Source organism: Molossus molossus, unplaced genomic scaffold (genome assembly GCF_014108415.1).
Source record: "Molossus molossus isolate mMolMol1 unplaced genomic scaffold, mMolMol1.p scaffold_m16_p_21, whole genome shotgun sequence".
Taxonomy (NCBI): Eukaryota; Metazoa; Chordata; class Mammalia; order Chiroptera; family Molossidae; genus Molossus; species Molossus molossus.
In genome coordinates this window covers 21,569,323-21,586,146 of record NW_023425357.1, presented here as the reverse complement: position 1 = coordinate 21,586,146, position 16,824 = coordinate 21,569,323, and the positions used below count along the sequence as shown (strand labels likewise).

Genomic DNA, 16,824 nt, shown 5'->3' with positions numbered 1-16,824 from the left:
TCACTAAAAACATGTATTTTTAAAAAAGTACACTTAAAATCTGTAGCATACTTTTTCAAATAATACTTTAAAAATAATCAAGTAAAAGTAGTATAATTGAAAATAGTAGGATAATTTGTGAGGAATAACCAGAAAAAGTCTCCCTGGAACCTTTTTAAGTATTCTGACTGTTGGCTGTGAGGTTGCTTTCAGCCAACTAGTCAGTAAGTCTTGTGTGTGTTTCAGTAGCTCGGGGTCACAGTTCTTCCTCTTCTTCTTTACTGACAAGATTTTATAAAACTATTTGGAATTTTAGTTCTCTTAATAAGATCACTCTTTAAAAAAGACTAGACTGCATATGAACTCAAATAAGAAAGTGTTTTTAGCAGTATGATTTAAATGAGCATTTCATTTTTATTTTATTTTCAGTTTTCCAGGAAGAACATGTACCTAAAGAAAATAACGTAACTATCCTATAGGACATTTGGGTTATCAGTTTAATTTAATTTAATTTTATTTATTTATTTTTTTAATCCTCACCTGAGGACATTTTTCCATTTTTTGTACAGATAGAGTGGGAGGGAGAGAGAGGAAGAGACAGAGAGAGAGAAACATCGACGTGAAGGGACACATCGAGTGGCTGCCACCGCACGACCAACCAGGGCCGGGGACAAACTGCAACCGAAGTACGTGCCCTTAGCGGGAACCGAACCCGGGTCTCTCCGGACCACAGGCCGATGCTCTAACCACTGAACCAAACCAGCCAGGGCAGTTTAATTTTATTTTAAAAATATTTTTTTTGTTCTTTACTGAGTTTTAGAGAGAGGGAGAGAGAGAAAAAACATCGACGGGAGAGAACATTGATTGGCTATGTCCTGCATGACCCCCACTGGGTATTGGGCCCACAACCTGGGAATTGTCCTGACCGGGAATCGATCTGGTGACCTCTTGGTGCATGGGTCGACACTCAACCAGTGAGCCACACCGGCCGGATGGTTATCAGTTTTATGTCTTTCCCACATTCTGAATTAAAGTACAGAGGGTTCTTATTCATAAAAGAAGATAAAATGGAGATCTTTTACCATAATAGTTATACCCTTTATTTAAATAAACAATGTGATTCTAGTTTAGTGATTCTTAGTTGAGTTTTTAATTTAGTAATTTAAATATAATAATTTTCTGATTTCTGTGAGCACTTCTTATTTTCTGATAGGTCCTTTCTTGGGGCAGTTTGTGTTTATTTTATCTGCCAGAATCTCTTTAAGGATACAGATTAGAATTTTTTTTAAAGTTCTCTTCTTTTTCTTGTGTTTGCTATATTTACTAATCTCCCCCCCCCCCCCCCATTTTTCATACTAATTCTCTATTGCTGTTGATTTTTTCTTCACTTGTCTTTGGTGTCCTTTTTTTTTTTAATCCTCACCCGAGGACATTTTTCCATTTTTTGTTCAGGTAGAGTGGGAGGGAGAGAGAGGAACAGAGAGAGAGAGAAAAACATCGATGTGAAAGGAACACATCGAGTGGCTGCCACCCGCACAACCGACCAGGGCCGGGGACAAACTGCAACCGAGGTACATGTCCTTAACGAGAACCGAACCCGGGTCTCTCCGGATCACAGGCCGACGCTCTAACCGCTGAACCAAACCGGCCAGGGCTGGTGTCTATTCTTATATGAGGACTGAAATCATTAGTATTATGGGTGTTTCCTTGGTAATTAGGAAGGTCTAGTTCTCCAATAGGCTTCCCCTGTGATGAATGTTTTCATTAACCTAAAAGTTCCCTTGTGCCTCTCTGTAATCAGTCCTTTCCCAGACCTTGACAACGATTAATTTGTTTTCCGTTGCCCTAGAATGTTATGTAAGTGCAGTCGTACAACATGTAGCCTTTTAAGTCTGGCTTCTTTCAATTAGCATGATGCTTGTGAGTCACTGAGTAGTATTTCAGTGCACACATGTACCACATCTACCTCTTGATGAACATTTGGATTGTTTCCAGTTTTTGCTGATTATGAATAGAGCTGCAGTAAACATCAGTGTACAGGTTTTTTGTGGACTTAGGTCTTCATTTCACTTGGGTAAGAACATAGGAGTAGGATTGCTGGGGTCATATGTATGGTAAATAACTATAAGAAACTGACAAACTATTTTCTAAAGTGACTGTACCATTTGGCTTCTGTATCAGCCATGAAGAGAGTTCCAGTTGCTCCACATCCTTAACCAGCATTTGGTATCATCAGGAATATTTTTTCCCAGCCTATGGCTTGTGTTTTCGTTTTCTCCTGAGTAAATTTTGAGGTTTATGTTTAGACTTAGATCTCTGTTTGCAGTAGGACTATAAAGGAATGTCAGTCAGCAGTGTCACTTCTTTACATACATCTCACCTCTACCTTTCTGCTGCTTTGTTTTCACACACAGATACCTTTCCCTTCTATTTGGTATTGTGCCTGAATGAAATTAACACAAGCTTTTCCCCTATGTTGAAGATAATAAAGACCACCAGAGTAAACTCAGCTCATAATGAAAGTATTTCAGAAGAACATTTCTAAATTGTGAGACTGCTTTATTTTTATCATTACCTTTTTTTTTTGTTAGCAGTTTTATTACTTTAATTGACAATCAGCAGTTAGTTCTTATCCCCATTAACGGTTTGTAGATTTTTTAAAGTGGCTACAGGTACGTAGGTAGCCAGTGTACAGAGCTTGTTTGGTGACTCTTCATTCTTTTTACTTTTTCTGGACAACCATGTCCAGAGATGGTATGGGACATTCCTTATTCCTTTGGCTTGGACATCTTTGTTGAGCCTTGTGTTACTGCGCACATCTGGAGTTTCCCTCTCCCACACAGCAAATTTCCAAATCTGTTTGAGTGGCCAGCGGTTGAAACCCACTCCCTGAAAAAGCTCGTGAATGTTGCTGGTATATTCTCGGGTCACTACATCAGTGATGGTAGAATGGCCCTTCTTGACACCCTTTTTTTTTAATTGATTTTTTTATTTGAGTGAGAGGGGGAGAGAGATAGAAACATCGATGAGAGAGAACATCTACTGGCCGCCTCCAGCATGCTCCACACTGGGGATTGAGCCTACAACCCCGGCATGTGTCCTTAGGGAAATCAAACCGGCGACCTCTTGACCTCTTGGTGCATGGTTCCACGCTCAACTACTGAGCCACACCAGCCAGACTTGACACCATTTGTTAAAGACATCCTGCTGGGCCCAGGCTGGAAAAGAAGCTTCACAGCATCGCCTTCAAGTGCACAATTTCTTTGTGGACTTCTGCATGTCAAGAAGTAAATTATGTCAAGATGTTTTTGTTTTTTAATATATATTTATAGTTTTGGTAGCAACTGCAAAAGAGCTATTCAAAAATGTTTTCCTCTAGAATATAAGTGCATTCTTATCAACAGGCTGTGAGAGTTATTTATTCACATTTACAATAATAATTGGTATATCCATTCATATAATATTTGGTTACTGATTATTTTTTAATCACATGCTTGTATATTTTCCTGCGAATTACTAGTCTGTCAGCTCCATTATAGCAGGGGAACCACAATTCTGTTTTACCATTTTTATTCTTAGTCATGTTGCATAGCACTCAGTAGGTGCTAAATAGTTATTGATTAAATGAATGAATAATTAGTGAGTGATTCTCTTTTGTAGAAATCTAGTCACATTGATTTTTGTCAGTGATTTGTTTCTTGAAGTTCCAGGAAGAATATGAATTTCCAGGCAGTTGTTAAACTTGCTTCTGTGCAGTTTAACTGTTTGTTTTTCCAGAAAGTCACATTCAGAATTCTGTACAGTGAGGGTTTACAACTAGGTTTGTGTCTATCAAATAATATGTTTATCTGTGCATCAGGTTTCAGTGCATTTTTAAGATAAAAATTACATACCTATTTTTAAATATCATTGAGCCCTGGCCGGTATGGCTCAGCAGTTAGAGTGTTGGCCCTCAGACCAAAGAGTCATGGGTTCAGTTTTGGTCAAAGGCATGTACCTTGGTTGTGGTTCTGTCCCCAGCCCTGCATGTGGGAGGCAACCAGTCAATGTCTCTCTCTTACCTTGATGTCCCCCCCACCCCCGCCCTCCTCCTCCCACTCTGTGAAAATCAATGGAAAAATATCCTCGGGTGAGGATTAAAAACAAAAAAAAAGATTGTTCATTAAGATTTTTAGTATTTTCCTTTTTTTGGATTTTCCTATCTTCCCATTTGAACCACATTTTCTGCTTTTCTTTAGTATGTATGGCAGAGAAAACTGAAATGGAAGTAGTGACATGAGTCAGCAGAAAGGTAAATGGAACAACTGGAAATGTTTGTGAATTAAACAATTCTCCTGCAAGCAGGACTCTGCTGTACAAAATTGACCTGTTTTAAAATAAGCTTTAACAATTTCAGAGTATTCTTTGACAGTTTTGTAGAAAAGGCGTAGTAGTATTTTCTTGTTTGTAATTGGAAAATATGATACCTAGAAATCTCACTTTACAGACTTGATTTGTTTAAGAAAGGATCTTGGGGATTCTATCCCAAATATTTCAGAAAGTTGTTTTAATATACAGTGTTTTTTTTGTTTGTTTTTTCCTGAAAGTATATAATTTATATTGTTTATGTGATCAATGATTCTCTCTCTCTCTCTCTTTTTTTTTTTTCAGTATATTTTTGGAGATTTTAGCCCTGATGAATTCAATCAGTTCTTTGTGACTCCTCGCTTTTCAGTTGAGGTAAGACAAAACTTTGTTTTTGAGTATATGTGAAGATATAGTTAATAGTTATGATTTAGTTTTTATCTTTCCGTTGTTAATCCTCCCCCAGGGATACTTTTACATTGATTTTTTTTTTTTTTTTTAGATAGAGTGGAGTGGGGGTGGGAGCAGAGAGAGAAACATCGATGTGAGAAAGACATACTGATTGGTTGCCTCCTGCATGACCCCAGTTGGGTTGGGGATTCAACCTGCAACTCAGATATGTGCCCTTGACCAGGAATCAAACCTGAGACCCTTTGGTTCACAGGCCACTCTATCCCATGGAGTCAAATCAGCCAGGGCTAGTTTTGATCTTTTCATTTATGCTTTTTGATGAGGAATTCCAGTGTACAGAAAAGTGCGAGACTAATAGGAGAAATGCCTGAACCCACCAAGCAGATTTGACTAATATTAACATTTATAAATAGCAAAACATTACAGATACAGTTGAAATTTCCATTATACCCCTTTTTCATCTCATTCCCCCTTTCCCAGAAATAATGACTTTGCTGAAATTGATAAGTATTGTTTTCTGACTATGGTTTTTACCGTCTACTTTGTGTGTATATCAACAGATAGTACATCGTATTGTTTAATATGAAATGTCACATACTATATTCATCATTTTGTAGTTTGTTTATTTTAAGTTAATGTTCTTCAGATTTATCTATGCTGATGCATTTTGTTCTTGTTGTTTCATTTTAATTGCTGAATACAATCGATTGAACACACCACAATTTACCCTTTTCTCTATTGAGGACTGTTTAGGTCTTTAGTTCTCCCGCTATTACAAAAATGTTGCAATAAACATATTTTTTATGTCTTCTCATGCTCTTCTGGGTTTCTCCAGGATCTGTTCTAGGAATGAAACTGCTGGGTTGTGCAACGGTTAACATCTTTAGTTTTACTAGAGACTGCTAATCTACTCTCTAAGTGGTTTTTAACATCAGCAGTGCATGAGACTTTTCTCTGTCTCATTTAAAAACAAAAATATCTTGCCTAATTCTCAGTATAGGCATACTTAAAATTTTGGTTAATTTGATGGGTTATGAATAGGTTGTCATTGTTTTAATTTACATTTCCCAGATTACAGACAGTTGAGCACTGTTTCATGATTTTCATATGTCTCTTAGCGATATGTATTTCCAGTTGTGAAATACTCTATCTCTATCCCTTGTCCATATTTTTTATCAGGTAGTTTGTCTTTTTTCTTACTGATTTATAGGATTTTTAATCTTTGGTTTTGCATATTACCAGTATCTCTTTCTAGCATGAGGGCTTAAACTTCGTATGTGGTACTTTTGTTTTCTGGGTAAAGAAAAAACTTTACTTCATTGTCAAATTATATTGGCTTTTTTTCTCATGGTATGTGGATTTTTGCTTGTTTGTTAATCCTTATCTGAGGATATTTTTCCATTGATTTTTAGTGAGAGTAGAAGGACTTGGGGGGAGAGGAAGGGAGGGAGAGAGAGACATATCGATTGGTTGCCTACCACACACACCCCGACAGGAGCTGTGGATCGACTCTACATGCCCTTGACAGGAAATTGAACCCCAGACCCTTTGGTATATGGGCCGATACTCTAACCTCTGAGACACACCAGCCAGGGCTGGATTTTTGTTTTTTTAAGAAATTTTCCCCTTCTTTAAGGGAATAAAGACATTTTTTTTTCCCTTCTAAAAGTCTTAAGGTTTTTGTTTTAATTTTAGTAGGTGATACAACTGAAATTAGGGTATTGATTTTTGTCTCTGTGTGAGGTGGGGAATCTAATAACCCCTCCACAGTGGCAGTAGAAGTTGTTCCAGTACCATTACTGAGAACTTGGCCCTTAGGTGTAGGGCCACCCTGTCAGGTCACATTTCCATATATAGTTGGTTGGTTCTGGGTCCCCTGTTCTGTGGGTCTTTTGCTTTATCTCTCTATCAATACATATGTTTTAATTGCTACAACTCTATCATCAGTCTTCCACCAGCACATACACTTTCTTCTAATGCTTACAGATTATTTTGGCTCTCCTTCATTCTTACCTCTTCTTAGGAATTTGTGCTAAGCATCTCAAGTTCCATGAAAATTCCTATTGACATTTCAATTAGAATTGTATTAAAATTGTGGATTAATTTGTGGGAGAATTAATGAACATTTTTATGATACTTTTCCTAAACATGATTGTGGTATGTTTCTACATTCATTCAGGTCTCCTTTTATGTTCACTCTTTATGTGATTAATGGTTTCTGTTTTAGTTTAATGAAAACTTACCTAGAACATTTTTTCAGATTTATATTTTAAATATTAAAACTGTTGAAATTGCATTGAAAAGGAAAACTGAGGGAGAAGTATACAGTCTATCATGTAAAATCTTAGTTAACTTTTCATGAAACCTAACTGGCCTTTAGATCCCTTAATTTTAGGTCCCTTGATAAATATGTACAGTTGTACAATTGCATGTATGTTAAATATTTATGTATGGTGGTGTTTTATTTGGTAAAATGGGGCAGGAGAAGCTAATTCCTTAGACTAGGAGTCAAAGGCCAGGGTTGGGGTCTGGATAGGCACTTACACATGACCTTGGCAAGCTCTTTTTTTTTTTTTTTTTCCTTGGCAAGTTCTTTACTCTTCACCTTGGCTTTTTGGATTCTAAAACATTCTTAGAGTTATGGAGGTGGGATTAAATGAGAATATATTGAGAGCATTATTTAAGCTTAGAGATGTAAGAAAGATTTGTTACTTATTTTCTTCTCTTTCATTTTAGAAAAAAGAAACAAAATATCAGTTTTCATTTTAGAAAATGAATAAATATAATTGAGTGCCATCTCTATCTCCTGTATTCATTGATGTTAATAGTTAAGATTTTAAGGAACCTAAGGATATGAGCCACAATGTAGTGAAAACTAAATTATATATTGTATTTTCTAAAGCAATATGATATATCTATGCATTTTAGAATTCTGTAGAATTTAAGGATTAAAGTTTAGTGTTTTCTGCTAAGAAAAGAGTTAATTAGGAAACACGAAATCAGATCCCATATTCCCCAAGCATTAGTGTTGAGGTTCTACTCTGTATACTCTACCAGTGATTCAAGTTTTAAATAATTTCTGTCTTTGAATCACAGTAAAATATGGTGGTACCTGCCAGAACACCACAATCTGAAAGTGCTCTTTGCAATTAAGGTTTTAAAAAGTGATAAAGCCCAACTTCTGTGCTTTATGAAAGCTTTTCTTTTTTTTTTTTTTTTATCCTCACCCGAGGACATTTTTTTCGATATTTTGTTCAGATAGAGTGGGAGGGAGAGAGAGAGAGAGAAACATCGACGTGAAAGCGACACATCGAGTGGTTGCCACCCACACGGCCCTGGTTGGGTCGGGGACAAACTGCAACCAAGGTACGTGCCCTTAGCGGGAACCGAACCCGGGTCTCTCCGGACCGCAGGTCGACGCTCTAACCGCTGAGCCAAACCGGCCAGGGCTATGAAAGCTTTTCTCATGTGTGGGGTTTGTGAGTGTCTCTTTTGCAAGTAAGTGTCAGAATAAAATCTTGGGTTTTCCTGGTGATATAAAAGTGGAAAATGTACCATATTTCAAGCCTGAAGAGCTAGGTTCCTTTCTCACTCTGCCACTTAAACAGACTCGATGGTCTTGGGCAATTTCCTCCATCTCATTGTTCCTTTTTTTTAAAGGAAAAAATTGAAAATGGAGAATGCTTATTTACTTCACAGAAATGTTGGGAAATCATTAATGTATGGTGTGATACGTATTGTGTAACGAACGTTACTAGATACAAGGATGCCAGTGGTAAAGTTATGTCAGACTTTATTTGCATAAAAAATTGCTGTGTCTCATCAAAATGACTTATAATTAGAAATTTTAGTATGTCTGGGCCTATTTGGGTTTTTATGTTTGTTTTTTTGTTTTGGGTTTTTTTGCTTTTGAGAATCCATTAAATGCGGGGGTGGGGTATAACATGTATATCAAAATCACATGTGGTCCAATAACCCACAAAAGCGAAATACAGGGTAATTAACATGATTGGGCTGAGTTATTGTTCTCAATATATAATTATTACAGTTTGGGTGCTTGTATTATAGTAATATAACCATATAGGACATGGACTGTTTAATGTGGTGATTCGTGGTTGGATCAGTGGGTGTATGAGTGATGTTACCTCACTTCTGCATAATCATTTGACTTTTCACCTTGTAGGTAAAATAATTGCACCTCCTACATGCACTGTTCCTACCATGGGGCATAAATTAGAATCCAGCCCTATTTCTTACATACTTTTTTGGCTGTTAGGAGCTTGATAAAGCATGCTTTTCTTTACTTGGGGCCAAGAAATGAAAAACCAAAAATTGGGAAATATAAAATATAAAAACAATTTTATAAAAAATAGTTTATAAAAATATAAATGTTAAAATATAAAAAACACTGTCTTTTTTAAAATGTGTTTTTATTGATTGGTTTAGAGGGAGAGGAGGGGAGAGATAGAAATATCAATGTGAGAGACAAACATTGATTGGCTGCTTCCTGCATGTCCTACACTGGGGATGGAGCCTGCAACCTGACATGTGCCCTGACTAGGAATCAAACCTGAACCTCTCAGTCCATGGAATTATGCTCAGTCCACAGAGCCACACTGGCCGGGCAAAACAGTCTATCGTTCTACAAAAGCATCGCTCCTTTCAGCTGAGAGTTTTTTCTCTCTGTCTTTTAGTTTGCTTGTTTGAAAACTTGCCACTGGCAAGAGGGGATGGTCAATAGTTTAACAGATCAGAAGAAACAAATTCAGCCGAGTGATCATAAAGGCAGACATTGCAGGCTCCTTTTCAGACCACCATGACAAAGTGAATATTGTAGTAAAAAGTGAGTCACATGAATTTGGGGGTTTCTCAGTGCACATGAAAGTTTATACTAGTCTGTTAAATGTGCAGTAGTATTGTCTAAAAAAAACCAACGTATATACCTTAATTAAAAAATAATTAGCCTTGGCCCTGGCTGATTTTGCTCATTGGTTAGCACATTGGCCCATGGACCAAAGAGTCGCGGGTTCAAGTCTGGTCAAAGGCACGTACCTTGGTTGCGGGTTGCGGTTCAGTCCTCAGTCCTGGTTGGGGTCATGCAGGAGGCAACCAATCAGTGTGTCTCTCTCACATTTCTTTCCCCCGCTCGCTCCCCCCCTCCACTCTATTGAAGGATAAATGGAAAAATATTCTCTGGTGAGAATTCAAAAAAAATTAGCACTGGTGGGTTTGGCTCAGTGGTTGGATTTTCAGCCCATGGATTGAAGAGTCACAGGTTTGATTCTGGCCAAGGGCACGTACCTCAGTTGTGCTTTGTCCCCGGCCCTAGCCCTGGTTGGGGTCGTGCAGGAGGCAACCAATCAATGTGTCTCTCTAACATCTCGATGTTTTTCTTTCTATCTTCTTCCTTTCCTCCCTCCCACTCTGTCTGAAGATAGATGGAAAACTATCCTTGGTGAGGGTTAAAAATATATATATTTTTTATTGCCCTGGCCAGTTTGGCTCAGCGGTTAGATTGTTGGTCTGTAGACTGAAGGGTCTCATGTTTGATTCCGGGTTCAGGGTGCATGTCTGGGTTGCAGGTTTGATCCTCCGCCTTGGTTGGGGTCTCGCGGGAGGCAGCCAATCAGTGTGTCTCTTTTACATTGACGTGTTTCTCTCTCTCTCTCTTCCACTCTATCAAAAAAAAAAAAAAAACAATGGAAAAATATCCTCTGATGAGGATTAACAAGGAAATTTTTTTTAAAGAATTTTTTTTTTTTATTGGTTTTAGAGAAGAGAGGAAGGGAGAGGGAGAGATAGAAACATAAATGAGAGAGAACATTGATTGGCCGCCTCCTGCATGGCCCCCACTGGGGATTTGGCCCACAACCTGGGCATGGCCCCTGACCCCGGGTATCGAGCTAGCGAGCTTTTGGTGTATGGGTCGACGCTCAACCACTGAGCCACGCTGGCTGGGCAAGAAACATTTTTTTTATCGCTAAAAACCGCTAACCATTATCTGAGACTTCAGTGGGTAATAATTTTTTTGCTGGTGGAGGGTCTTACCTCAATGTTGATATATTATCTTTGCAATATTTGTAAAGAACATTCGTAAAATGAAGTGCAATAAAATGAGGCAGGCCTTTATACATTTTCTAAAGGTAACTGATGTCTTTTTTAAAGCTGTGCTGTAGTTTAAAAGCCAGGGTGATTTAAAAATGAATTTCTCCAAGTGGAAAAAATACGGTCAGCTTATGAATAATTATGCTTCGAACCCCATTCATAATCATGTTATTGGTGTTCATAATAGGGAGAGACTACTAATTGTTCTTGAAACTTTCCAGACTCTCATCATTGGAGGCAACATGTAGACCACAGCCAGCTACTAGAAGCCCAGGATGACACAGTATAGGCTGTAGGTGCACATGCACGTACGTGTGTGTGTGTGTGTGTGTGTGTGTGTGTGTAGGGGTTAATAGAATTAAGACAGTTATTCTCAGTGGTTTGGTGTCTTAATGAGATATCAGAGGAGAGATTTAGTGTTTGTGGGGGGTTCTTTTAGACAGCAGAACAAACATTGGCAGCACCTTATACAGCCAGTGGGCCAGACATTCCCCACCTCTGCTCAAAAGTTAAAAAAGAAACATATACACACATATTCACACACTCACACTTCTGGGCCAGAACTCATTTCGGCATTCAATAATTCCCACGATTACACTTTAACCAGATTAGTATATCAAGATAAGTGTTTTAAACACACTAACAGAAAATGGTAGTATTGCCTTAGAGTCTGCTGGGTGGTCTCTTTTCAGATCCTGCTTCTACCACTTAACTAGATTTTGAAATACAGGGAGATTTTGTAAAAAGTCTTTTAGTGACTTAAAATTGTATAGATTTCTGTCACCAGGGGGCACCCCAGTGTCATTGATAGGAAAAGGGAAGGCATTCTGTGTATGGGAGTCTGCTAAACTTCTTTTGTGACTGCAGAGGAACAAGACCCTGATTTGTGGCTTCCTCAGAAGCACCTTTCTGCTCCATATGTTCACGCCAGCAATAGATGCTGGAGCACCTGGTGCTTGACTGGTGTGTGGAATGAATGTTCAGGTGCAAGCCAGGGTAGCACATCTCTGCGTACAGAATGCGTTCTCCTTTTGTGTCAGTGAAGAATACTGGGGTGCCCCCACATGGTGGAAATATGTGTAGCTCTCAAATCCTGAAAGCGGTCAGTTAGTTACTTTTGAATAGCACTGCATTTTTTTAGCTTCATATTTGTCATTAGTTCTCTGGGGAGAGAACTTGGTTACTTGGAGCAATATGCTTTTATCTCTAATTATTAAATCAACTTGCTACAAGTGAATTGGAGAAATCAGATGAGGAAGCCACTTAAGCAGTCATTCTCAGTAGTAGTGGTCATGGCAATTACCTGGGTGCCCCTGAATATTGCAGACTCGGGGACCCCACACAGGCATGGGGCCGTTGTACTGCCAATGCTACAGTGAGCTGAGTTTGATAAACACTGGGATTTTTGTTCTTTGTTCTGCCTTCAGGTAACAATTATTTGTCTACTTTCTCTTCCCATCTAAACTTTCTAATTTCAAACATATCCATTTGAAAACATTACCAGCTCTCAGATATTATGGCATAGCTAGGAAGGAGGAAAATATGATGCATTTATAATACCTTTCTGCTCTTTGCGAAGAGGTTAGACACTTGCCATTTTGCTTGATTTCTTCCAAACAAGGAATGTGATTTCTAGCCATTAATTTGGTTATTTAAAGCATTGTATTAAAAAGGGAGCCAGGATTCCAGACTTTCTCTCCCCATTGGTTTTTCTCTACTTCCTGCCCATGGGCTGGCTGAGCTGACATGTAGTGATAGTGAACATGAAGTACAGATCTGGTAACTAAGAGTCTTTACTAGTGGACAAAGACAGGTAGCTGTGGTAGTTATGGTCAGTCACTAACATCCTCTGAAACAAAGGATATATCATAAGAATTTTCTATTCTTATTAATTTATTTTTGTTACAGATGTTTCTACTTTTCCTCCCATTGACACCCTCCTCCCCGAGCCCTGTCCCCAGCATTGTTGTCTGTGTCCATGGTTACACATACATATCATAAGCATTTTATTGCAGCTGATTTACTTGTCTATTGGAGGCTTTTTTTTTTTTTTTTTGGCCTCCTTTTTGGATCTGTTTAATAACAATAAATATTTAAAAGCATTCCTATGGTAGTTTTTCTTAAATGAAGATGGTTTAATTTTACCGGCTTTCCATATATGTTATTTTGATAAAAATGTCCTGAGAAGAAGTTACATGGGTAAAGAGTTTTAATGAAGCATTGCTTTAATGAAGTAGTATGTGTTGGATTTTAACATTTTGTTGAATTAAAATCTTTTTGATTCCTCATGCAGCTTCCTCCATACAATGGAACAGTTTTGTGTGGCACACAGGATACAGATGAACTACCTGATGGTAAGCTTGTTCTGTCCTTTATTTCCCTGTGAATCTGGCCATGTATGCTGGGTGGGCACAGTACCTGGAAACAGTGTTTCCTGTTTGTTCGTACTTTTTGAGTAAACATTCCCTTACAGCTTGATGTTTTGGCTATAAATTACAGTAATCACTGAACCACTTTGACTAATGAATTAAAGTTTATTCTATGCTTCATTGTGTCAGCCATTCAAGATTTACTTAAGGAAGTAGTTCAGTTCTGTTTTTTCCTTAGCAGTTCTCAGTGGTATAAGTATGTTCATCATAGCCAATGCTTTTCTCAGAGTTCTGAACCGGGCTTTCAGCCTGGGTGCGGAGGCTGCTGGGCCCAGAGCTGGCACATCTCTGAGCATGTGCTCCTGGCACGGCTCAGTGGCAGCTTAAATCTGTCGTTTCTGCAGTTTTACATTTATGACCCCATCTTCACGAATGCTCTTGCAAATTCAGGTAACCTCTTTACCTCCTGGTTTGTTACTTGTTTTTGGTCTCTGTCACAGACCATGAGCTGATTCCTGGAGAGGGAGCTTGTTGAGGTACAGTGATTGTGTATTGTTTAAATACACAGTGCCTGATGTTTAAATAACAGCGGGGTCCTTTAATTATTGCAGGCTACCACTGCATAGGTCAAATTTGTTTAGACCATTTTTCAGTTTGGATCACCTCAAAGGCCCTGGCTGGCCTTGGGGAAGCTGAAAGCTAGGCCTTTTCTTTGAGAGCCAGGCATTTGGTTCCTGTTTTGTTAACATGCTCAGATCTGTGAAAGGGGTTTTAATCATAATTTAGGTTTAAATATAAACCTTGAAAAGACTATCCAAACTCTTTAAAGTAAAATCAGAAAGTGATTATATCTAAAATTATCAGCAGTTTTATAAGAAGCAGTGATAAAGGAAATCATAAGGGAAAGAGCAGTTCTAATGATGGCATAGGTTGAGAATAAAATAAATGAAGCTAGGGGGACCCAAAGGCCCTTGCCTTGCTGCCCATTCTGGAGCGGCATTTTTTTTTTTTTTTATCTCTGTCAGTTGGATTTCTCTGTGACCATGTACTTTACACATAGTGAGCGTGCTGCAGATGTTTACTCAGTGCTTTCAAATGTTTCATTATTTTTCTTTCATATTCCACCTTTTTTTCTAGTTCAGTTAGTGGCCCAACATCTTCCCAGTGTCATAGGCTAGACATTGGAGGCTTCACTGTGAGTACCTTTCACAGTGAGCAGACTTTGAGAAACGCCGAGTGTTTCCCTCTCCCAACAAACCCACAGCCTACTTGACCCGAGCATCGAGTTCCCATGTACCCATTTTATTGATTGGGTTGTTCTTTCACATAGATGTTTCTCTTTCTCTCTCCCCCCGCCCCCTTCACTCTGTGTAAAAAATCAATATAAAAATATCCTTGGGTGAGGATTAACAAAAAAAGAAAGAAGAGGAGGGTGGTGAGGGAGGGAGGGAGGGGGAGAGACAGAGAGAAAGAAAAATAAATTAACTAACTGCTCTTTGGTGATTCTTTTTTAAATAAGGAAACAAAATCTGCTCTAGGGCCAGAGGATTCAAATTGTCATATTGACGGTTTTATATGTAAACTTGCTGTTAGGTGTAATTACTGTCAGTAGTCTTTTTTCAGGAACTTTTCATTGTGCAGGTCTCCCCTGCCCCCCCTAACCCCAAGGAAGGGGTGTTGTATCAAAACAAATGAAGAATTACCAGACTAGGCCTCTGTCCCCCATTAACTTACACACACTGGCTTCTCTCTGGGGCTATTTTTTTCTTTTTTAAAGTTCTCTCTAATGGAACACAATTCTTTTAGCATTATGTTTTTTGAAATTTCTTGAAGTACGTGCCTTGAAAAAACAGTTGGCCTCTTATGCTAGACTTGGAGAAATCTTCAGTTATGCACTAAAAATGAATAATAAGGCACGTGTTCTTTTCTTAACTTCAAATTTTTTGTATAACTTCATCCGTCATAAGCTAACGTTGATGCTTGGTGTCTTTTGAAAGACACAATTGATTCTAAAACTCAATCTGATTTCAGAAATATGAACTATGAAAAAACGTACATCCTGGAATGGATGGAATATCTAGGTGTTGTCAACTCGGTGGAAGTATTGAAGGGTTCCAAAGAGTTTTTTAAAGTTCATGGCCTGTCTTTATCTTTTGATACTTTTGGAGGTACTTTCACCACTCATGAAATTAATCCAATATTGATTTATTTGGTGGATGATTAATGTGCATTCATGCAAGGCTATTTTTTAATCCTCACCTGAGGCCATTTTTCGATATTTTGTTCAGATAGAGTGGGAGGGAGAGGGAGAGAGAGAAACATCGACGAGAAAGGAACACATTGAGTGGTTGCCACCCACACGACCCAACCAGGGCCGGGGACAAACTGCAACCAAGGTACGTGCCCTTAGCGGGAACCGAACCCGGGTCTCTCCAGGCTGCAGGGCAGAGCTCTAACCACTGAGAAAACCGGCCAGGACTCATGCAAGGCTATTTTCTGACTTCAGTTAAGGTTGTCAGTGGACGAGATCAGGAAATAATTTTAAAAGTATTTCTGGCCCAGGTTGGTATAGCTCAGTGGTTGAAGTGTTGGCCTGAGAACTGAAGGGTCGTGGGTTTGCTTCCTGGTCAAGGGCATGTTCCTGGGTTGCAGGTTTGATCCACAGCCCCAGTCGGGGCATGTGTGGGAGGCAACCAGTTCATATGTCTCTCTCACATAGATGTTTCTCCACCGCCCCCTTCCCTTCCACTCTCTCTCTAAAAAAAGCAATGGAAAAAAATATCCTCAAGTGATAATTAACGACAACAACAACAAAAAATGCTTCTGAGGTATACTTTTATGTATTTATTTATTTATTAGTTTTTCTTTATTGATTTTTAGAGGGAGAGAGAGATAGAAACATCAATGAGAGAGAACATCGATCAGCCACCTCCTGCGTGCCCCTCACTGGGGATTGGGCCCACAACCTGGACGTGTGCCATGCTGGGAATCAAACTGTTCAACCACTGAGCCACACCAGTGGGGCTGAAGTATACTTTAATATAGGATTATTTTTGATATAGTTTATACTTTTTGAATTATTAACTTACATTAATTAACTAGAGAAGCCATATATATAGCAATGACGTTAAGTCTCTAAATTTGTTGTTGTGATTTTCTTTTATTTACTTCTTTTTTTTCTTTATTAATTTTAGAGAGAGGAAGGGAGAGGGGGGGAGAGATGGAAACATCCATATGAGAGAACATCGATTGGCTGCCTCCTGCATGTCCCCCACTGGGGATTGGGCCCACAACCAGGGCATATACCCTGACTGGGAATCAAACCAATGACCTCTTGGTGCATGGGTCGATGCTCAACCACTGAGCCACATCAGCCAGGCTACTTTTTTTTTTTTTTTTTTAATCCTCACCTGAGGACATTTTTCCATTTTTTATACAGATAGAGTGGGAGGGAGAGAGAGGAAGAGAGAGAGAGAGGGAAACATCGATGTGAAAGGGACACATCGAGTGGCTGCCACCCGCATGACCAACCAGGGCCGGGGACAAACTGCAACCGAGGTACATGCCCTTAGCGGGAACCGAACCCGGGTCTCTCCGGACCGCAGGTGGACGCTCT

The 16,824-nt window shown here is 38.9% G+C and overlaps 1 protein-coding gene across 2 annotated transcripts in view; it reads left to right on the top strand.

The window, feature by feature from the left end:
• USP10 (ubiquitin specific peptidase 10) overlaps positions 1-16,824 on the top strand; it is a 73,823-nt gene that overhangs the window by 27,033 nt on the left and 29,966 nt on the right. For both annotated transcript variants that reach the window (XM_036274998.1, XM_036274997.1), the window contains exons 2-3: positions 4,630-4,698; positions 13,133-13,193. In XM_036274998.1, coding sequence (XP_036130891.1) covers positions 4,630-4,698; positions 13,133-13,193 — 130 coding nt within the window. The remainder of the gene's footprint in view (positions 1-4,629; positions 4,699-13,132; positions 13,194-16,824) is intronic.